The 24,285-nt window shown below is 28.8% G+C and overlaps 1 protein-coding gene across 6 annotated transcripts in view; it reads left to right on the top strand.

Moving 5' to 3' along the window:
- Window positions 1-24,285, top strand: part of LOC112689803 — a 39,750-nt gene that overhangs the window by 4,733 nt on the left and 10,732 nt on the right. For 3 of the 6 annotated variants that reach the window (XM_025563659.1, XM_025563660.1, XM_025563658.1), the window contains one exon: window positions 1,640-1,744. The exons of 2 other annotated variants lie outside the window; for them this stretch is intronic. In XM_025563659.1, coding sequence (XP_025419444.1) covers window positions 1,650-1,744 — 95 coding nt within the window. In that variant the 5' untranslated portion in view covers window positions 1,640-1,649. Of the gene's footprint in view, window positions 1-1,639; window positions 1,745-17,684; window positions 18,353-24,285 lie in introns of those variants that run through there. One more of the 6 variants, XM_025563661.1, reaches the window with a different exon arrangement.

Raw genomic sequence — 24,285 nt, 5'->3', positions numbered from 1 at the left:
AATTTAAATATATAATATATAATTGAATAGCAAATAATACATTAGTTGAAAATAAGTTTAAAAAAATCAAAATAACCAAAATAATAAATTTTTTGTCAAGGACTTAGAATATTATACGATTACTTATATGTTACAAAAACATTTTTTATATTTTTTGTTAACTTTACATTTTAATCAATAGATTTATTTATTACATCATAAAATAAAATTTAATTATTAATTATTATTTTTGTAATACTATTTACTTACGACATAACTAATGTAGTTAAACTTAAATTTTATTATAGGTAAACTGGGACTTGTAATTTATATTCATTATGATTATAAATATAATAATTTTTACTATTGTTTAATTTATTTATTTTTGAGTAGTTTTTAAACTGTACCATTTCTATTGTGAATTGAGATATTACAACTTCGATTTTTTGCATTGGTATTCAAAAGTATAATATAATTTAGTAGTAATTAAATATTAACTGCATCGAAATATCAAATATAATTAACTCGTTTAATATTTTAAAATTCAATATTTTGTCTTTATGTTTAATATGGTGACGTTTATTTTTTAAATATTTTCTTTATCTAGTTTTATTAAACATAATCAATTTTTAATTGCCATACATTTTATTTTCTCTAAACTGATGAACTTCATTCATACCTTTATTTACGATTTGAACTACATAGCTACGAACAACTATGATAAAATATATTTTTACGCATAAGCAAGTTGGTTGATAAAACGAATGTTATTATAGTTTGATTATATTTGTTTTAATAATTGCTACATCACTAGCAAATTTTGTATTAAATGCATATTTTAAACATTTTACAATAACTGCAGAAAACATATTTTATAATAAACTTAGTAATATTGATAACAAACACTTTAAGATGAATATTTATAGCAAAATTTCCCAACATCACATTTTAAAAATATTAATATAACTTCTAAATATCAATGCCTACGTCACGTAAGCACTCGATGCCAGTTTACGTTATGGCTTATTCCGTTGCATATGTATTGTGTTATTAACTTATTCAACAAAAGTATAATAAAATTCACTCACACGTAGCTATGTGTGTAGAAGTATAATTTCTAGAAAATTACTTATATAACATTTAAGCTTGTGTCAGGTCTTAAATTAGGATACACACGTGTGTATACAAATTGACTTTAGAGATGATCCAAGATATTAGTAATAATTTAAAAACAATAATGTTTTTTTTTCGCTTGGGTCAGAATACATTTGTATATTAACTTATATTTTTTTCTTCAATATAGGTACGTTTGAAAATCAGTAAATAATTCAGGAAATACAAAAAATTTAAAATTCCTCGTTTTAAAAATAACAAATCCAAACTGAACCATGATGAAACAATATTTGAAAAAAATTTTAAAGTAGGCAAATAATTATTTTGTTTTTAAATATATCCAATAATTATAATAAAGCTACATAATGATTGAAAATTTGAGTTCTAAGTTGTAATATAAATTGTTAAACGGGTCCCATCTATACTATACTACTACTCTTAAATAAGAATATTCGTAAATTTCACAATTTAATTTTATATATCAAAAAAACATAATTTAATGTCAATAATATCATTTTTCCAAACTAATTCTTTATTTTATGTATAGAAAATTTAATATGCCCGGACAACTCTCTGTGTGGCCCGTATGCCTTTTCAGTGTCAGTAAACCAGAAATTGGACGAATCAAGAATTCTCATTCTTCCTCAAAAAGGTATTTTTCAATTTATGTCATTAACTCATTGTTTTTGAAAATTCATTTTTATTTAAATCATCAATATAGATTAATGCTAATGCTTGGAAACCAATATAAATTATATTATTTGGGCTTTTTAAACAGTGCATGGTGTTTAAAAAATTAAAATGTATCAAAATACTAAAGTAAAACAATGCAGTAGTTACAATACTGAATTTTATACGCTTGATTAACTATCAAAATTTATTATTTCAATGTTATATAGAATCATTAAAATTCATGATTTTAGTTTTATAATTTACTTATAAGATAGGAAATATTTTCCTTTTTTTTTAAAGAGAACATAAAATGGTAGTATCAGTTATTCTTTTTTAAACTAATGAAAATTTAAGATCTAAGTGGTTCAAGTGGTGGATAATATATAAAATATTTAAGAGTAGAAACAATTTTTTAAGACAAATTACTTAAAAAAATTAAATTGTCTTTAAATTAAATAATTTGCTTGTACCTCAAATGTAATTGTAATTGTAATAAAACATCTAGATCTGATAACAAATGAACAAATTCTAAGTTTATAATTAATTAATGATTTGGGACGAAGGTAAAAGAAATTAATAACAAGATTGATGTCTAAAATGAATTCATGTTATTTTAGCTTTAAAATTATAAAATAAAAATATTAAGTGTTGCAGATATTTGAATTTTTATATACTGTAATTTTGAGTTGTTTCTTTCTGATATTTTTTTCTTAAATTATAGTTTGGTTCGTTTTTTAGAACAATATTAGTTATATTATTTATCTAGTAGCTGGTTAATGTATTAATGAAAAACACAAATTAAACATCATATCTAAAGAGTAATAATTTATGTATACGTATAATAGAATGCATCTATACCTAATTCTTCGAATTCGAACACATAATATTATATCCTATCGTTCCTACCATTTTTCTTTACATTTTACTTAATGTTTTATTTTTATCAACTTCACGCTTGAAGCAAAACATGATTTCAATGCAAATTTGAGTAGAATATTAAACACTATTCAACAGGCAAACGAGTATATAAATACAGAATATGCTAACGCATCCCGAGTATAAATCGTTTAAATTTGACATTACACAAAGTAATAAGTCTCATGAGTTAAGTTTACAGTTATCTCAAAGAGCACTGTGCAACAACAACCATTACACAGACTATACGATTAAAACATAAGCCAGATTTATTTGACTAATGATAGGTAAATGTATACCATACACCTTACATAAAAAACGTATGTTGGCACAATAATATCTAATCCCAGTTTTAATCTTGTACTTTTTGTGTTTTAGTAAAAGTAGTTTTTAGTAATTGACTGATATATTTTAAACTTAAATTGCCCATATTCATATGCCAAATTTGTGGTCATGATCTTAATGTTAAATAATATGGAATTTATAGGGTTATAATGTATAAGTACATTATTTGTGTATTTTTCTCAGTTCTTCTTCAATAATATAATACTTATATATTATCGAACACCTATTATAAACATTCAATGAATAATTGCATTATAAATTATATGTTATAGTAATATTTAAGTCAAGATAAAAATAGTTGTTGGGAATGTTTAACTTTTTTAATTAACAAAATATATACACAATTTAAAGTAATAAAAACCACCAATTTTGTAAAAATAAGGCATGTTCAAACATAATAGCGCTATTTAGACATTGATAAATGAGTTATTACAATAGCAAATTAACTACAGAGTACATCCAGAGCCGATACAAGGGTGAGAGGCGATCGTGGCATATGCCTCAGACGCCAATGCCAATACATTTTAACTTCATTTTAATTATCAAAATAAAATAAATCCGTTCTTTTGGCTACTTTCATTAATAAATAATCCAATTACTATACTTAAACTGTGACACTAAACCACCTAAAATATTTACATACAAACGTTTATTTTTTATTCGACATTGATTTGTTTATTAAACTTATTAGTTATTGATTAATAATCGGTTTTAATGTGCACTTTTTAATACACATCACTTGTGTAAATAGTAATTTTTCTTTCAACAAAATCCCCGAGGGGCGTATACAATGAAAATTAATCTAATATGTATAGAATGTATTTTTATTTTAAAATTTATAAAAACAAATAAATCAAATAAAATGAAACAATATTTTTATAAAAATAATAAATTACTTAAAATAAATTACTAAATGAGTGATCTAAGGAGGTATATCAAATTAAATTGATTTTTTAATACACCTGTAGTTTGTGTTGAACTTTTGACCGATACAATTAGTTGTTTGTACGAATTACAAAAAAAATAAAAGTTTTTACTTATTTTTTTCATTCATAAATTGTATTTTAAAATTCGATAGAAAAATTAACAATACATCCAAACATAATATTCTCTCTGATTCATTCAAAACTAGAAATTTTTTAGAATATAGAATGACATTTTTTAATTATACATTTTTGTATCATGTTTGATACCTACCTAATTTTTATAAAAACTAGAAACTATAAATGTAATATGTAATAATTTGTGTAAAATGTATATTGTATGTATATAAAGTATATTTTTTATATTTCAAGACATTTTTTTCTTTTTTTGTAACTTTTACAGCACATTCAGGGTCTTCGCTGCTTCCGTTATTTCCCGTCACCTCTCCCTATTTTCACTTTTGTTTAGCTCCGTGACAAATATTTAGTAATAAATTATTATAAATAGTCATATATATATATATATATAAAAGTGCTCTAACTTGGAATTACTGGAGGTTTGTACCTTTCCTCTGGAATTTCTTCCTTTTTTTTATGGGCACTTTTGTGTTTTTCCTAGCACTTATAAATGTATACTAATATATAGATTTAGACATAGAATCAACAGTAGATATTTTTGTTCACAGAAAAGAAAAACATTTAAATTTTAAATTGTACATTTAGAATATAATTTTAATAAAATTATCTTATATTAATTAGTTAATAATTATAAATCTGTAGTTTACAATAATATTAATATTATTGTTATGTTAAATGTATAGTGTATAGTATAGTTTCCAACAGTTGTACAGTTAATTAAAAAAAAAAAATTAGATACATGAACTTTTATTGTTTACAAACAATGGGGTCATATAAAATAATAAGGTGATAAGTATGTATTGCAAAACTAAAGAAAATAGTTAAATAAGTACCCCCACAAAAAAAAAGTGTTCGACTATGGCACTGGTATAGGTATATGTATATATATATAAGTTAATGTCTAATCACGTATCAAAATACAGTAAAACCTCGGTATCTCGAAGTCGTAAGGGACAAAAAAAAAAAAATTCGACATATCGAAACTTCGAGTTAGCGAAGGAATTTAAAACATAAATAAAATTTGAAATGATAATGTTTAATTATTGAGAAAAATGTGTATTTATAATATAGAATGTATTTATACATTGCATACATATTATGTATTAGTATTCGTCATTTGGATAAGTATACATCATTTTCTATGAAAGTAGAAAATCTGTCATTTTTGTTTGTTTTTATTTAGTATTAGAAGTATTTTCAATAAAACTACCTATAATATTAAGTGCAGAAAAAATGTTGTCAGAAACTTCTGACTATTATTGGACGTATCTCCGAAGTTCATGTAAATAGTTTTCAGCTTGGGCACCATATATGTAAGGTTTAATAACAATTTCTTCCTCGTCGACTGCTTCATAGACAGAATTTGTCTTTCTTTTTATTAAACTCATATTGCACAGGTAATGATTTCACGTTATTAAAACATCTAGGCTTTTGATATTTACCAATGACTAAAAGTTTATTTTTTTCTGTGCCAGCCATATTAGCACCTAATAAAACTGTGATTCTTTAGATTTTTTTCCACCACGGCATGGCTTATCTTTGAACATTAAAGTTCTGTCCGGTAAACATTTAAAAAAAAAGACCGAGTTCGTCAAAGTTAAAAATATCTTGCTCGCTATAATTTTGAATTAATCCTGATAAAATGTTGGTCACGTAATCTTCACAATCGATCTCCGATACTGCAGCACTTTTCCTGATTATTGTTTTTGAAATAATTCCATTTCGCATTTTAAATTTATGTAACCAACCTAAACTACCGTGAAACTCAAGTCCAAGTTCTTGAGCAAAATCTCTTGCTTTTTCTTGAATCTGGGGCTCTGATACAGGAAGGTTAAAATCTCTTGCTCTATGAATACACTTTAACATTGCATCCTCAATCTGAGGAAAATTTGAAACTTTCAATTTCTTTCTTTGTAGTGAACACGAATAATCTTCAATATTTTTTACAATTTTATCTTTATTTTTCAAAATTGATGACAAAGTGTTAGCAGGAATATTGAAATCTGCCGCAATATCTTTTTTTCTTTTCATACATTTTTCAACTTCTTTTATAATTTTTAATTTGTTACCAACATTTAAACACTTCAAAGATCGTTTATTTGATACTTTAAAGAAAAAACACACGTCTTAATAAAATATAATACAAAATGTATAGGTAATATAATCACGAACAAGTACAAACAACAGAATTACGACTAAATAAAATCAGAAAAAATAATATCCGTGTAACTTTATTGCCGTTATCGATCACTAGCTAAACTATATAAATATCAACGTTATTACTAAGGTCCGGAATTGTACGCATTTGCATATTTTTATATATTAAACTAAAAAGTAGCTAGATAAGACAGAAACTTGAATCTTGATCTAATGTGTTGGTATGTGAAATTAAATTTGGCATATTTTTGCATACTTGGAGCATTTCAAATTATTATGCATATTTTAGGATTTTTCGAGATATAATGCATATATAGAAAAAAAATATTATAAAGTTATTAATGTTATTTTTTATTATTTAGCGCATGTCCATCGTAAATTCCATGAATCGTGCAGTTATATAATTTGATTTTTGTGTTATAATAAGATAAGATAATGTTTGCTAAAAGTACCAATACGATAGTAACTCTCCAGGTAACTTTTAAAAATTATAAAAATCCGCTTGATTTTGTTTAAAATGATTTTTATTTGTGACTTTTTGTTTAGATGAGTGAGTGTTAAAAATACAAATTAAATTTAAATACAACATACAGTTCCATTCAGTACAATAAAATATATAAAATGCAGTTGATATATTTTAAAGTATTATATATTTTTTGTTGAATATTAATTATTTAATGAATTGTATACATTTTAAAATTAAATAAATTTAATAAATATAAACATGCATTTTTGTTTGCATATTTCCGTATATTTTTGCATATTTTGAGTGCATATTTGAATGATAACCATAGCATAAATGCATGCATATTTCGTGCGTTTTTAGTGGATATAATTCTGGGTCCTAGTTATTACATACAACGTTGTGTGTATTGGCCCTGTCTTATATTATTTTTATTGTTTATCTTATATTTAATAGTTTGGGCATTTTATGTGTTATCTAATCTATCATATATTTGAGTTAGTGAATCATAATAAGCGGTGGGTATCGGGTAATGACTTCGACTTTATAGAAATATTCGACATAATTCGATATACCGAAATAACTAAATACGTAAGTCCAATACTGAATGATCGGGACTGAAAAAAAATTCGACATACAGAAACTTCGTGATACCGGAGTTCGAGATACCGAGGTTTCATTGTAATAGGTTTTGAATTTTGGCCCGTATGATTGACCACTTCACGATTTATTCGATTCTCACAACTGACTATAGAATGACAAACATTTATAAAAATAGAAATAAGATATTATCATATTCATATCCAGTGTTCACATTTGTTCGTGCATGAATACATAATTAAATAAAGTTATATTTTTTAATCATACAATTAATAGACTCAGCACGTGTGGTTGAAAAATATCGTCGTGTCACCGCGAGTGCTGCGAATTTATAATGCACTAGCCGGGTAAATGTAAGCTTTACAATAAGTTTACAATCGCCCCACTAGGCAATACCGGTGTAGACCGCAGCACACGATTTGTGAATAATGTCATTCGATGCACGTGTGCGCAGAACCTAAAGGAATTATCTTTTTATCATCACGTTATTGGATTCGTTAAATTCACATACAAAGGTAACCGTCGTTTGCCCAACACTCCGTATAAACATGCATCTAATGCAATCGATTCCCGTTCGGTTAACCATATTGTTTGGCTACCGGCATCCACGAACATTTTATTTTTCGTAATTCCGGAAACATACGTGCGAGATGATGGAGACGACAGACCATCACCGAGAGACTGGCGTGAATTCGAGGGGAAAAAAAGTGGCGGAAACATTTCGATGATAACCGCTCGGCCGTTGACACATCGTAGTTTTATTATTATTATAATTGCATGATTTCATTGGTCAACCAGCGTCGGTGAAAGGGCAGGGCAGAATTGGCATCTACTCAGACACCACCGTTTCCGGGGCGCAATGCCCGAGTCTGCGCTTTTCATAGAATATAATCTTTTGTAAGACCATATTATTTTTTTAAAATTAAACAAAAGTTCCGCCGTCATGTGAAATGTATGGTAGTAAACCTACGTGAATCCTTCCGTTTTCCGCCGTATACTTAAGTTTTTTCTTACCGTACATGTTCCGTGTTGTCTTGTCATCGCGCAACGGGCAGCACAAGTAAACAATAAATGCAAATCATTCGACCAGCACGACAATATTATAATATAATATAATAATAATAATATTGTTGTAGTATTGAAATAACACCGGGTCGCGCAACAGAGCTGCTATATTGTTATCCTTTAAATCGATGCTCGGTAATTATAACAAAACAATATCAGTAACAATTATTATAATATTGGTCAGTAGGAGGTTAGTACAAGGTAGCGTACGAGAGAGACAGGCGCGCGCGAGCAATCCGCGACGTATTATTAATAATTAATATTGTTGTGTTGCAGTACGCGCGTGTAATTTTTTTTTTCTTCTCTCCCACTCGTTTCTGCATGCACGTTAAAACCGGCAATGTTTTTTTCCGATACCGTTGAACCCGGACCGCCTCTACCACGCGGTATGGAAAAAAAAAAAAAACAAAAAATCATCTCGTACACGCACCGGGATTACACACGTATGTACATGGATGTATGCGTACGCACGTATCAACAAACATTACGTGTATCGGAATAATAATAGTACAAAACTCTGACGAAACCCTTTACGTAACGTGTTTATAATTTTTTTCATAAAAACATCAAACGTTCGTTAAGAAACGTATTCGTTTAACCAATTAAATGTGTATTATTATTTTACGATTTCCACAGCACTCTTTTTTTTGTGCTTTGGAGATTTCGATAATATTTCAAAATAAAATCTCGTAAACAACAAGCTGCTTTCGATATTATTCGTCGTACGTTTCAGTGCACTGAAAATGTACTATGTACCGAATAATGTTCTTAATTCTTTGAATAATTACAAACAGTTCTAGGGTTTTATGACAAAAAAAAAATATATACGCTACGTATACACATTATAACGTATCTTCCTACTAACATATAATATAATCTATATTATTGATAATCTATTACTGAACAAAATTATTATCATTAGACATATTACAGTTTATCGCTCGCAAACATTCTATCTATTTCTTTTTTTCTTTTTTTTTTTAAAATTAAAACAATTACATTTCTGTCCAATAAAATTTATATTTAACAATTTTTTTTTCAAATAATCATCAAGTTAGATGATCCATCTCCGGGCGATCGAACTCGGACAACACCGACCTATACACCATCTCCAGTCATTAATCCTTACGATAATGATAATTATATGATATACTGCGGTACGGTGACGTACAATGGTCGAGTACAAACCGTGGCGGAGAGTGCGACCAGTACTCGTATAATATATACCTACTGTAATTTCTCGATACTAGGACGCTGCGAAAATCTCATTATTTAAAAAAACGTATAGAAATAAACATACCAAACCGGTCGGCATAATTATTTTGTTATTAGCGGCGACGACGGCGTGTAATATAATCCCATCGCTGTGCACACGCTCGTCGCTCTCTTTTATTTTCTGTTCCTCGTACACGTACGCGAATACACGCACGCACACACACACACACATATACATAAACACACACATGCGCGCGCGCACGATTTGCGATACCTCAAAACAATATAATAATAATTTTTCGGATACACCCGATCGTATGTTGTTTAGTATTTACGTATGCATCGCGCGCACTGCAGTCGCGGCACCTAATAATAATAATAATTATAGTTACGTATATTATTTAAATATATAAAATTGTACCAGCGAAATGTTCTACTTACAAGACCAAAGTATTATAATGTACGCGCGCGTTCACTGCCGGCAGCGCCGCTGTCCTTTTACCAACAATAATAATAATAATAATAACAAGTCTGCCGATGATCAATTAATTGTCATCAATTAATTTATCATTATTTAATCGTCATGGTCATCGTCTCTTTTAGCTCAAATTGATATTAAAACTTTATAATAATACCAGCGAATACATAGTATTTATTTTAATATACTTTATGTTGTGTACGCGTCAAGTTGTCGAAGACCGCTGGTGTGTTCGCGCCAGTTAAACTACCACTGCCGCAATCATTGCTACTAAATTAATGTTAAACTGATACATATATATTTATATTAGTTAATGTTAATGAAAATTTAACAAGAAGAACACGAAACATCTACTCGACTCGTTATATACGCTAAAAAAAAACTCAAAGAGTTGATGAATAATATTAAAAAAGAGATATAATATGTGTTCTTATTTCTCAAAGAGAAAATAATATTTTTAAAAACATGTTAATGTTTATTATAGTTTTAATAATTGTTTAAATTTGATCGAAGGAATAAATTTGAAAATATTAAATACGTAATTTTCTACAAAAACATGCAAAACATAAAACAAAATTTAAATGGTAGTATAAAAACTAAAATCTGTAAAAAAAATGTATTCTTTATTTGTTAACTATGCGCACAGTAAAAAAAAACATAAAAATGCAATAAAAAGTTATTTTTAAGTTATTGTTAAGTTCTCATTATGTATATATATTATTTTTATGAAAACATTTAGAACTTACCACCGGAAACGAATAATATATATAAAATATCATACCTAAATCGTATTTTTTTAAATCATTACTCATTTCTTATATTCCAACAATGCACTTCACTCCTCTCAAATTCCAAAACGGTTGTATTTTTTACTTTCATACATGAATTCTTGGACCATATGGTGAACTACACTTGAAGTCTAAGTACAATTTTTTACGTACCATTATGAGGTAACGACGAAAAACAAGCAAATGTTTTCATTATTATTCCATCGCAGAAATAAACAAACTTTTAATATCACGCCCGTGTTGTGAGCACTATTTTTGTATTCATGAAACGTTCTGGAGGCAACTACAAAATATTTGTTCGAATAATATTATTTATAAATTGACAAGGCGGAATAAACATGATTTATTTTAATGATCTCTGATTTTATTGACCAGAATTAAATGGCGTTATTTCTGTTGTAGCTAAATGGAATAACTGATAATGAAAAAAAAATCACGTTTTCGTATCAGCGTAGACACGCATAGAATTTTAGTAAATGAGCCACTATTACAAGATTTCCAGGTCACAAAAGTATGGCTACTTCTTATTCAGACCTACAGCAAAATTTTAATTTATGATAATATAATGTTGTACATCAGTTGCAGATAAATAGTAATCGAAAATTCGAAATCCATGAATCTGATTATGTACATTATTTCCAACAAGCATTTTCTTGCAGTTTTGAGAACATAATAATATTATGTTAATGTAAATTACACGACGGTCAATGCGATCTACACGAGCACTATACGACATCCGTGTACTGTTAAGATTTGTCAACGTAGGTGTGTCGAAGTGAGTATGTCTCCTATCGCGCAGTATAATCAAGCGCAACAGATTTCTCTTGCGCCAAAATTGAGTTTACTCTTGTCCATTCTGATGGACACATCAATTGATTGAATACAAATCTTACGACAGGATTAACGCTTTCTTCGTGCTGCAGATCATATCGATTGTTATTTATCGTTAGTCATTCGCGTGTACATAGCTGAGCAAAACGAACGAAATGTATTATACGCGCATTATTGTGCAGCTGTTGTTATTTTCTTATACGGGGCAGGTAAAACTGCCGAAATTAAAATGACGGTAAATATTTCATGCATACACAAAACGAGGCAAGGATACATTGTGATGTATACCAACGATAAATATTATATATGATACACAGACATTATAATATAGATAATGGCGGGAAGACGAGGTCATATAGGAGATATTTATACATTCTGTATATATACTTAGTATTTTTAGTACCCATTATAATATAAAGAATTACAAGTTCAAATTATTACGAAAGATTTATATCAAAAAGATAATTGTTTTCCGGATATATCATGTTGTAATATATGTTTACGGAACATCGCTGAAAAAAAGCCTCAGATGAAATAATATAAAACTAAAAATGTTTTATGCTAGCATGTGTATACATCTATCAATAATTAAAATTAACAAATCGCAATCATAATAATATATTTCTGTTTTTATTGAAAAACTTTTCACAGTTTAATACTTTATTGGAACCACTGTTTACAAGAAAATTTGACATAAACTCTAGGAAGGTATAATATTTTTAAAGTGATAAAAAATGTGTTATTAATATCGAAAATATATCGATTACAACCAACATAAGAGAACAAAAGTATGCATTATAAAATGAGTAAATTACTATGAAAACTTACGTTGTCACTAGAATGATAAAATTAAAAAATAATAGTATGGTTACCACACTTTAATAACATGAACGTAAGTACATGCTACTGTACGAAACTGTATCGTGGTTTTAATGTAATCGTGGTTTATGATAAATCAAAAATAAAATATATCAATAATAAATAGTTTTTATTTTTAAATTTTAAATAATGAAAATAATGTATTGATTTAAGTTCATTTTAATTATTTAGTAAACACTTTTCACGTTTTTCTAATTAGATAAAATTGCTATTTACATTTATTTCATGCAGCAATTATTTTAGAATCTTAAGTTTAGATGAAATTGATCGCAACAACATATATTACAATTTTATTAGTAACTAATAGTTTATCAAAGTGTAAAAAAAATGTAACACATATGTAATACGTTTCTGATTAGTATAATAAAACATTGAATACATTACATATTTTTAAAAGATTCAATTACCCTTAATATTGGAACTGTTATGATTTAAATAATAAAAATAAAAACCAATTTTAATAAACCAACTAATATAAATATGATTCATATTATATAGTTTTATTATACTTGTATAAATTCTAGTTTTTAATATTTATTTTATTTTATTAAATTTTGGTTTCATACAATGAAATACTGTTCTTAATAAGTTAACTGTATTCGTTAAATATTATTAAACATTTAATTCCTCAAAATGTGTCATTTGATTTATATTTTTGTGTACATAAATTATTGTAAATCTGTATGAATATTCAACAATAATATAATTAAATTAAATAATCAACAAGATTTCATGAAACACTTAAGTTACAATTATTTTTAGATAAATTATTCAATATGCATATTACTCTGACCTTCGCTCAAAATCATTTTTCGAATGTAACGATTTAACATTACTTTCAAATTTATACAAATAATACGACCTAGCATATTCATCCAGTTCACGACACAAGGTTTTGAAGTATGCATTATCCTGTGTATATACTTAACTACATCTACCATCAATATCCTGTGTGATAATCATATATTTAGACACAATTTATTTAAATTTTTTTATTCAACACGAATTTCAAAAAGTATAAATAACGAATCAATTCATATTATTTTTAATTTAAAAATAAAAAATCTCATTTGAAAAACAATGTTAAGCGTAACTTGGCTTATTCAAATAATCGTCAACAATTTGTTTTACCCTCTTTTTCACGACTTTCAGGGAGATTACTCAGAATATTTTCGAATTATAATTCTGCTTTTGTTTTATCTTGTTGAACATAATACATTTCAAATCCATTCTTTTAAAACCTTTAAATCAGTTATCTTCTACAATTGAGTATCTAAAAGTTATTAGATCAGTGCTTCCCAAACTTTTTCGACTCAAGGCGCCATTTTTGATCCAAGGTTTTTTCAGGGCACCCTTCTCTAAGTCATAGCATGACTAATTATAAGGAAAATGTTAGAACCGATAGTATTTCATGACGGCGTGGCGCCCTTATACATACATCACGGCGCACTAGGGAGCCACGGCGCACACTTTGGGAATCTATGTATTAGATTATTTATTGGAAGATTATATTTTTCCATTGATGCAAGTATTATATTATCTGTTTAGTATAAATTTATCATCACATAATGTAGAGTTTAAATTAATATTGACAATATTGACTAGTCTATTAAAAAAAAAAAAAAATTAATTTGATAGCAGCAATAAATTATTTTAAAATAAATATATACATATACACAGGAAGAACCTAATTATTATTTAAATTATAATTGATGTAAACGTTCCTAAAATTCTGATTATTGTTCACTACTATTCGGAAAATTTAAAACTAATTAAACTTCTAAAAATAATTTAAATACATTTCCAAAGAATCATATGATATTAATACATAAATTTAATATAATTTATTTAATTGTAATATTGTTAAAATAAAACATAAAACTATTAAATTTAGAAAACTAGTTATTTAAATTGTTTTAATTAATTCTCGGTTTAATTGGCCCAACATTCTAATTCTTCACAAGTAAGAAAATTAAAATAAATTTTAAAGGCGTTAAGAAATAGGCAAATTTAAAACTTTTATGTGAATTTAGTATAAAATAATAAATCTACGGACTAATAACTAGTAAATTGTAATTTAAATATTTTTGACAAAAAATTTAAATGCTTCTATAATTTTATAGTTTCAAATAAAATGAAACAATAATGCGATAAGTTATCACGAAAACGAAATCAAATTTTACTAATCTGCTGCCGATTTCATATCTGCTCCTGTTTTAAGCTCCTGTTTAAAACTTCAGATTAAGAACTGTTACTCACCTTCACTAAGATTGCTGGGGACCGTTGCCTTTCTGTAACTCTAGCATTCGTTGTCTGTGTTCCGCTTAATCCCCGTCTATTTACCAATTTTCACCTCGTATCCATGGTTCTAACATCATTGCCTATTTTGCATATCTCATGCTTAGGTTTCTCTCGTCTTCGTTCGATTTACCTGTCTTGGTTTCTACTCGGTTGCTGGGTATGACCTCATGTTTCTAGCCATGGCTTGAGCAGGGTAAGCTGATTTTGTAGCGATACCAGCATTTCCTGTATTTAGCATTGTTATTTTTCTTGCTTCTTTTTCATTGCTTCCATTGTATCTTTAATATGTTCCAGCTGTTCACGTTGTTATCAATGCAATTCTTTGTTCTTTGTATACTGTAGGACCCGCAGCCTTTGATCAATAGCGTCTGTGAGCTGCACTTTGCCAATTAACTAGTCCACTTTAAGAAGGTTCCTAAAATTCCTACCTAGGTCCTTTATGCCTTCTTTAATTTCCAATTTCGTTTTGGTTGCCAATGCTACTTCCTTTTCCACTTGCTCCAAATGTCTGGTTACCTTTTCCAAGGCTTTTCGGTAAGACTCTTCTGCCTGTGATCTGCTTATATTTGTATTTTGCCTGCCAGAACTTAACGCCAAATCGGCTGCTTTTAGTTTTATATATAGTACCCCTTATCTGCGTGCTGCATTGTCTCGGTCTGGCTGGGAATCAAATTCTATAAATCAGCTAGTTCTGCTACCTTTGTCATGCTTTGTCCATCATTAAGAGTTTCCAACGGTTTACAACTTGGGTGAATCACTGCAGTACTATGTATTCGTTGCGCATTTGACACTCTACGTATAGTCTCGATTTGGTGTGTGGAATGGCACGTGCCGTAGAAAATAGACCTTTCCCCGTTATCTATTAATGTTCGTGTATAGGAAGATAAGTTATGTTGCTTATGGCTTAATTACGGTCCACGAGGTGGTTAATAAGATAGCAATAGTAAAATTACCGATTTAGCCAGCAGAGCCTGGTAAAAAATGATTGCAATTTACATGTGCTCCCGAGGGTAGAATTTTAGTTAGGCTGACTCAAAATCGACAAAGGCTCGATCGTGCACTTTTTATCTGTTTTTTGTGGCTTCGAGAAAAATTAATCGGAATACGGTGTCTGCTTTAAAAGCGTTAAACAATACCTCAACGCGTAAACATGTCAGTCTACCTCGGATGCACGTACACGACTAGGTTATATTTACTTATATTAATTGATAAGTATAATTAAATTTAAAAAAATAATAAATAAAATTGATTATTACTTTTATATTTATTTTCACAAAAATCATGCCTAATGTATTTTATTGTTAGCTCTTGATCAGTATTTTTTATCTAATTTATTTTCTTTTAAATGACATATTCTATGATTAAAATTTATTTTGTATTTTTTTGGATTTAATTCCGATTAAAAATGCTTTATCCAATTAAATTAATGCAATTTGTTCATATAAACAATAAAAAGTTATCAAACTTTTAAGTAAATAATTATTAGTATAATTTTATGGTTCTTATAAAAAGTAATGTTCAATTTATGGACAGTATTTAGTGCAATATATAATGGTTTGAGATAAGTAATATAGCATTGTAATTTTAATGATTGTTTTCATTCAACCTAATCTTTAATTTTTTTTTTTTTATCTAATTCACTATCCGTAAAATCATATAACATTTTACAACTTACAATAATATTTTATGATATTATTTCATTATTTTGTCATAATTATTAGTTGAAACAAAAAATGTCACCTCATAATTCTTTAATTATATAAATTATGTAATTAATTTAGTGTTGTTTTATTTGATCATAAATATAATAAATAATAATGCTCCCAACATTTCCCTAGTCGTATAATATACGTATAAATTGGATATTATCCAATGATTTATAAAATAATAATGAACATTTATGTGTGAAAACATATTATATTATGTCTGTACAACTAAGTATGGTGTTTACATTTGCCTTTCATGATTCGTGTTCATTTCACACTTTTTCTACCTTACGACAAACGACGATTATTGGTAATTGCATGTGTCGAATGTGTGTTGGTAAATATTGTAATCTGAGCTGTTCACCATATTTTTTATTTTTCTCTCTTTCTCTCTCCGTCACGAAATAAATATGTTAATACTGTTAAGATGCGTTGATATGGTTTTTCTCACAAAATTGTATAAATATATGTATCTATAATATATATATATATATATATATATATATATATATAACATTTAAGAATGTTCTATAAAATAAAAGACAACCCGCCGATATCAATATATATATATATATATATATTGACCCAGAAAGTGCCTAGAGCGTGTATGTGAAATGTCATCTCCACTTTTGTCCACACATCGCACAACACAGCGTGCACAGCAAACGTTGTCAGTTGTTTTTTTTTTTCTTTGACCAGAAGATCAAAATGATTATGTCCAACTTAAAAACTAATTAATTACAGACTAAATGACCATACACGCCAACAGTGGGTGTCGCGACGACCGCGGTAATAACCGCACTGCGAATTATTTAAGCGGACACCGACCAAATCTTTCACCGGACGTTCATTTGCATTTACAATAATACAAAAAATAAATAAATAAATGATCCGTTCGTCCAATCTCTAGAAGCGGAAATTGATTTTCCCACTCGAACTCGGATCGTATTGAACAAAATACTCGGCGCCCCGAAGTCATCTCATCCCATTGTCGGGCGGCTAAACACGCGCTGCAGTCCACGTTAACAGTTGCGCAGTACTGACGTAACATCGGCGGGGAAAATAAAAGCTCGTACCGAACCGATGGCCGAACAACATATCGGCGGCGGTCTCGCGAACGCTGCCGCCGCCGCGTGTTGTCGTTGCGAATCGCGCGGTCACAGGCGACCGCGACCGAGCGGATGTGTGACCGACGATCGCGCGAAACGATCCGCCGTCGGTCGACTCGCGTGCACCCGCGTTCGGGCCGATGACGACTCTCACCGATTCCAACGCCGGTCGTACAACGCGCGCGCGAAACCGCGTCCACACACCTACGTACGCTCTGCGCCGGTCGCCACCGTGAATCCGTTATCGGCGCGCGGCTCGCCGATCCCTTTTCCTCCGGGTGGCCGGCAGCGCGTTTACACGTAATGATCGTTACTACTATTATCGTTGTTGTTGTTGTTGTTTTTGTTGTCGTTGTTGGGCCACGGTAGCGGTACACGTTTCCGTGCGACAATAGTGAACGAACGTGGCGAATCACCGCAGTGCAGTGCGTACCTCGAAACCGTAAACGCGGATTGCGTGCCAGAGCGCAAACGGTTTTCGTCTTTGAAACGTGTTCGGCTTTTATCTCTTTTTGAAACGCTCGTCGGCCACGTTTCGACCAGACGGCTGACCGGGGACTTACGGGTCCGGCCGGGACGATCGCACGACGTGCCCCCGCCGATGACGGAACCCGGCGACCATAGGTTGCCGCCGAGCAGCGACCACGTTGCCATCACCCGCGGTCATTCCGGTCGGTAAGTAGACGGTCTCTTCCAGGAGCGAATATAAATGTTTCCCGATTGTAGGCCTGTGGAAGATTGCCGCCCTTAAATAACTAGAATATTAGACTAGATTATCGTTTATTTACTATAAAATATACATTGATTAAGTAACGCATTTTATTTAAATAATAAATCATAATCCCTTAAGAGTTGAACATTTCTTATTGACAATTAATAACTGCATAAAATAAATTCTTCGAACTCGGATATGATAGTTATTAATTATATCGGTCTACGTCGACATCTGGTCGTAGCAAAAGTGTCGATTAAATCTTCGAAATTAAATTATTTTAATATTCTCTATTAGTAACAATGCTAAATTGTTAATTTTTCATCAGTTTGAGACGATCATAGATAGTCGAATAAAATATTAGTCAAATTACTTATTATATCACGTAGAATCACTAAATTAGTCACACAGTATTACTAAGTCGGTAGGAATTAGTCACTTCTGCCCATCACTAGTAGTCACTACAGTACTTTTACCACTACAAGTAGTAGAAGCTTTATTTTAAAAAAAAATCAGTCGATTTGTGTTTAATTTAAAACATTATGCAAATTATCACTCTTTAGTTTGGCAATTTTTTTAACAGTTTTCTACTCATTTTCACAAAAAAAAAAAAGGATAGTAAAAATAATCAATAAAAAGTTAGTGAAAAAATAAAAGGAAAACGATTTACGTACAAAATATTTACACACACGGAAAGCTAAAAATAGACCGAGTTCAGAATAATTGTATGTTGCTAGATATTTTTTTTTATAAAAATTATCGATGATTACTTTCATAAATATTCCCAAATCTTATATATATATATATATATATAGACGATGATAAGAAATTATGAAAATTGATATCTTGTTAACTGTTGATGGGGAAAGCTATTGTCTATTATTTTTTCATATAGCAGTATATATAACATATTTTACAATATTAGAAAACCTAAAAACGTATATAAATATAATAATATGTAATATCGTAAAACGTAAAATCTTCAAAAATTTGCCGTCCCTCAAAATGTTCCGCTATAGGCACGTTATAAGCACGCCTATAGTGCATGCATATTAATACACCACTGGTCTCTTCTACGACATTCCACGTCCAGCTAGTGAATACTTTAAGGAATTTTTTCTGTGCGAAAAAAAAATGTCCACACATATAATAACAAAATCGATAAAATGAACATCAACAAAGCATGAAAAACCCATAAGAAAAATAAATTTCAGTGCAAGAAAGTTTTTCAAACCGTAGAAACTCTAATAATATCATTCAAACTCGTAATGGTATATATCAATGGTCCATAACCTTTTCGACCCGCGACCCACTTTTCTTACCAAACAATTTTCACGACCCATGTTAACTTCGTTAGCCATGAAAATCAAATAAAAAAGTTAAAATTGCTTAATGTATACATTGTAGAAGTTCTTTTATAACTGAATAAATTAATATATTTTTTTTTCTAGGTATCTAGGTAATATTTATTTTTTTATTTTAAGTAATAATACAAAAAAAATGCATGTAATGATACAGAAAAAAGTATATGTTATTATATAAAAAAAAATTAGTGCGATATTTGTCCTGGACTGTTTACACATAAAATACCTCCACATCGGCTCAATTTCAAACAAAGCAGTTTATAGATACATGAAATGTAAATGAGTTTTATGGATTTAATCAAACTATCGCTATACGATTACTTCATTTAATTGTTCATTCTTTTTTTTTTTTTGTATTTAAAAATTAAGGCTTCAATAGCAAATATAATTAGCTATTAGATGTTACATATTATAGGTGTCAGGTTTAAAATTACAATATTACATATTTTATAGGTAAAGTTAGGTTTAAAATTAAGATTTACTAGTAATATTTGTGATACTTAAGAATGTGATAATTTTCAAAGTTTTACTATTGCAAAGTACTTTTACTATGTTGGATGACATGTTCAGGTTGGTGCGTGTTGAGTTATATTGTGTACACTATATGTGTACTCCTCCACTATGTGTTCGGCAGTTAATGATCAGTGGCATGTATCGCATATTGGTTGAAGCTTTTTTCTAATTAACTATGAGTGTGTGAGAAAAAAGTGTTCATTGTAATCTTCTACAAATATAAAATAATATAAAATAATACGGTTTCGGGTTTATGCGAAAATTGTTTTATTCGATATCATATGACATACATCGTATAGTTTATATCGGTTTTCCATTGAAGGTATTTTGATAATCAATATAATTTATGTTTCAATTAAAAATCGTTAAACGAAATGATAAACAAATAACATAATCAAACGTAATAAATGACTACTATCAAATAAAATTAGAAAATAACTAAAAATGTTTAAATTTTTGCCAAAACTTCGTTGTCGCCCTGTAATTAGAGATACCATTTTCTAGGCGACTATTGTGTCACTCAGTATATTAGTTAAAATATGTACCACGTTATTCTCGTATGGTCGCGAGGGGCACTCGGGAACTACTAATACTAAGGTACTGAAATGCGTGCTCAAGATATTTCACCCGCAGTGGACGAGAGATTTTTGCGGTTTCAAGTTTTTATTTCCTACTGCCCTACCGTTCCTGATGATAACGTTTAGCTACGCGTCGGGTTAGTACGACCATTGATTATAAATATTATAAATATTTATAATCAATGGTACGACGATGATATGTAACAGAAGGAACAGCATTCGACAACGTTAAGTTATTTCGCGAGAACGACGGGGCGCCCCTTGAATCCATCACTGTTCGAACGGCACATTCGTACGAAATCCGATTCCAAACGACCGTTTCGTATCGGTAAACGGTTAACTCGACACGCACGATTCCGCAACAACACACTGCTGTGCAACCATCATAAATTACACCGGCATTGTATTTATTTCGCAGAACTTCGTACGAAAAAAAAACAGCCACGGACGCGCATATTTATTTACACGTATTGTTCAGTGATACGTATTTGTATAGTGCGTACCTGTAGTAGTACTACTAACAGTATTGAACAAAATTACCCGTTTTCGGTTAAACACGCTATTGGACTTTGTCAACTATGAACACGTAAACAATCATAAGCTGATGTACATAATTGTACGTAGATTAATCGAACATACGTACTTGGCTTGAGTTCGAAATTCGAAAATTTCTGAAAACAATTTGATTTTGCCGCGTTGCCCGTAAGAGTTATCTTAACGTTACTACGGTAAAATGTTTTAACACACACGTCGGTATACAGTATAAACCATTATAATATTTGCTTGTTTGTTATTTGGATAATGAGCCGATCTACTTTACTATTATATTACTTTATTTTCTGTTTCGGTATATATTATTATCACGTAATGTTGAGTATTCAATAATCGTGATAAGTGTAATGTGTACTTACACAATCAAGCAAATTATTTATTTTTCGTTTTCAGTTTTCCATCATTTCAAAAGCATTTAAATGTTGAAGAATAATGTAGAAGACCTTAAACCATATCAACAAATTACCGTGCAATTTAAAAATTGATGTTTTTATAATATTTTTTCAAACATCCTGCACTCGAATAAATTAATTTCTAAAGATTTTTTTTACGAAACAGCTTTTATTATGTTTGGCGTGTTCAAGTACCATTGTTCTATTTAAACAGACGTAATATTCAACATGATATTACTATTATTTTTCCAGAACCAAACCGAGTTTTCACACGAGTTTTCATATTTTATAATAATTATTATATATGAGTATTTTGCAGATTGTCATAGCTCGAATCGTATTCACATTTGTAGAAAATTGCACCACATTTTTGTATACATATAGGCTACAATATATAGTTTTAATTTTGTATTCCTGATTTCTTGATTCATGATTCATTGCCAAAATCTTGTAATGCTATGTGAGTGTAACAAATACGAGTAACTATAATATGAAATAATGATCTGGTATTATCGCGTTTATAACTTTTCTTAAAAGTCTTGCACCTAACTCAATTATTTATACATTTATAAGCCTAATGTAAAATCTACTATTAAAAATAGTATTCACGTTAAAAGTATATCACAAGCCGTTTGAAGTATTCAACACGTGATAAAATTAATAATTATTATTAAGTTTATTATGTCAAATTAGTAATTATCCGTATATATATATATATATTTTATTATTTTTGTGGAGATGACAGTTAAAAAAAATAATAAATCATTTTAAATTGCTTTTCCTAATCAAAATTTCAATAACTGTACGAAAATAAAACTATTAAATTAGTTGAAACTAAAATAATTATTTTATTACGAGTATAGAATGATGGAGTTTATCAGGATATTAAGAATGATAGCAAGGATATTTGAGTTTTATTTATAATTGATTGATTTCTCAAAAATAACTCGAAAAATTAAAGCAAATAATTTCGATTCCACTTATTGTGACACATTTTATATGTATTTGGTAAAACAACTTACAGGAACTTCTCACATTTTTAGCAAATAAGTTTTTACTTATTTTAAAATTAATTTAAAATATTTTTTAGGCAAATATGAACTAAATTTAAATATCAGTTTTTACATACCTACGATAATTTACACAAACTTTAATGGATTTTAATAAAAATGGCTGAATTGTGTGAAAAATAATTTTTTCGCTTGAAGTTCTTGTATTATACTTGATGATGTATTTAGATAGTTTACCTTTAAATTATATTGTATAGATAAACCGAATGGGTAATATTATTTGATAACCTTGATGTTAAACACGGTTATTATATCTATTATAATTTTTACTACATGCGTATAGCATATTTAAAATACATACGTAATTACAATGGTTATACTTTTCGTTACACCAATCGTTTTGTTCTAATTAGGTCTAGACATTTTAGAAGTGTCAAAAAAAAAATTAATATACATATACATATTTTAATAATACCCGGTTTTGTGATTTATGTGTTGTGTGTATTTTTTTTTTTTTTACAAGACCTGTTTAGTAGTAAACTTACCAGTTAATATTTTTTTTAATGTATTTACTATCTAAAACTATCGAATGCATTGTTTTATCGTAATCGTGGTTTGTATTAATTTGAAAACAATGGTATTTTCTATAAAACTAATTTTCCACATCATATACGATCGATTTTAATGACTAAAATTTTATTATACATATTTTATATTTATATATACAGGCTAGAACATTAAAAACCATTAAAAACTTATATTATTAAACTGCAAACTGGCGATAACCACAACTCCCTATATATAAATACTTATTCAGGTATTTCAATATTTGACCTATTTAAAAAGCACTACAAATTAACTACTGAGATTTGCAAAATTTCATTTTTTTTTTACATATAAAATAAATTATTCGCTTAACACACGATGTTCTCTGAGTGTCAATTTTGAAACGCCTACTTAACACCAATAACAAATTCAACTTGGTACTTACGTCAATAATTCTTATTTTTATTTATTTATTTTTCCTGGTAAATATATCTCAATGATTTATATGGTTGGAAATACAAACATTGTCTAATTTGTACTTCTGTAAACGAGAAAGATAGTCGTATCTGTGGTTTGTCGTCAGCTTGTTTTTTTTACAATAAATTAATTTCAAAAAGAAAATTCGTACATTTTATGAATTGAATTATAATAAATTGATAAATTAATAAAAATGAATAAAGCCTTATATTTAAAATTGCTCAACTGTAAATTTCACTCTCGATTAAAATGTATTTTTAAATTAAAATTACAACCAACTCGCATTGACATTGTCTACTATTAAGTAGAAAAAAAACATTCAATGATCCGGTGTGAAGTGTTCAATTTTGACGCTGCTCATATGACTTGTCTACAACACATAGATGGAATTAGTATCTACTTATATATTATATGTAACATATTTTTAACCGTAAGTCAATTAACTAAACAAATATATTTTTAGT

This window comes from Sipha flava, unplaced genomic scaffold, assembly GCF_003268045.1.
Source record: "Sipha flava isolate LNK unplaced genomic scaffold, YSA_version1 46_pilon_pilon, whole genome shotgun sequence".
In the NCBI taxonomy this organism is placed as follows: Eukaryota; Metazoa; Arthropoda; class Insecta; order Hemiptera; family Aphididae; genus Sipha; species Sipha flava.
The sequence above is the reverse complement of the archived record's forward strand: the minus strand, read 5'-3'. Positions and strand labels throughout refer to the sequence as shown.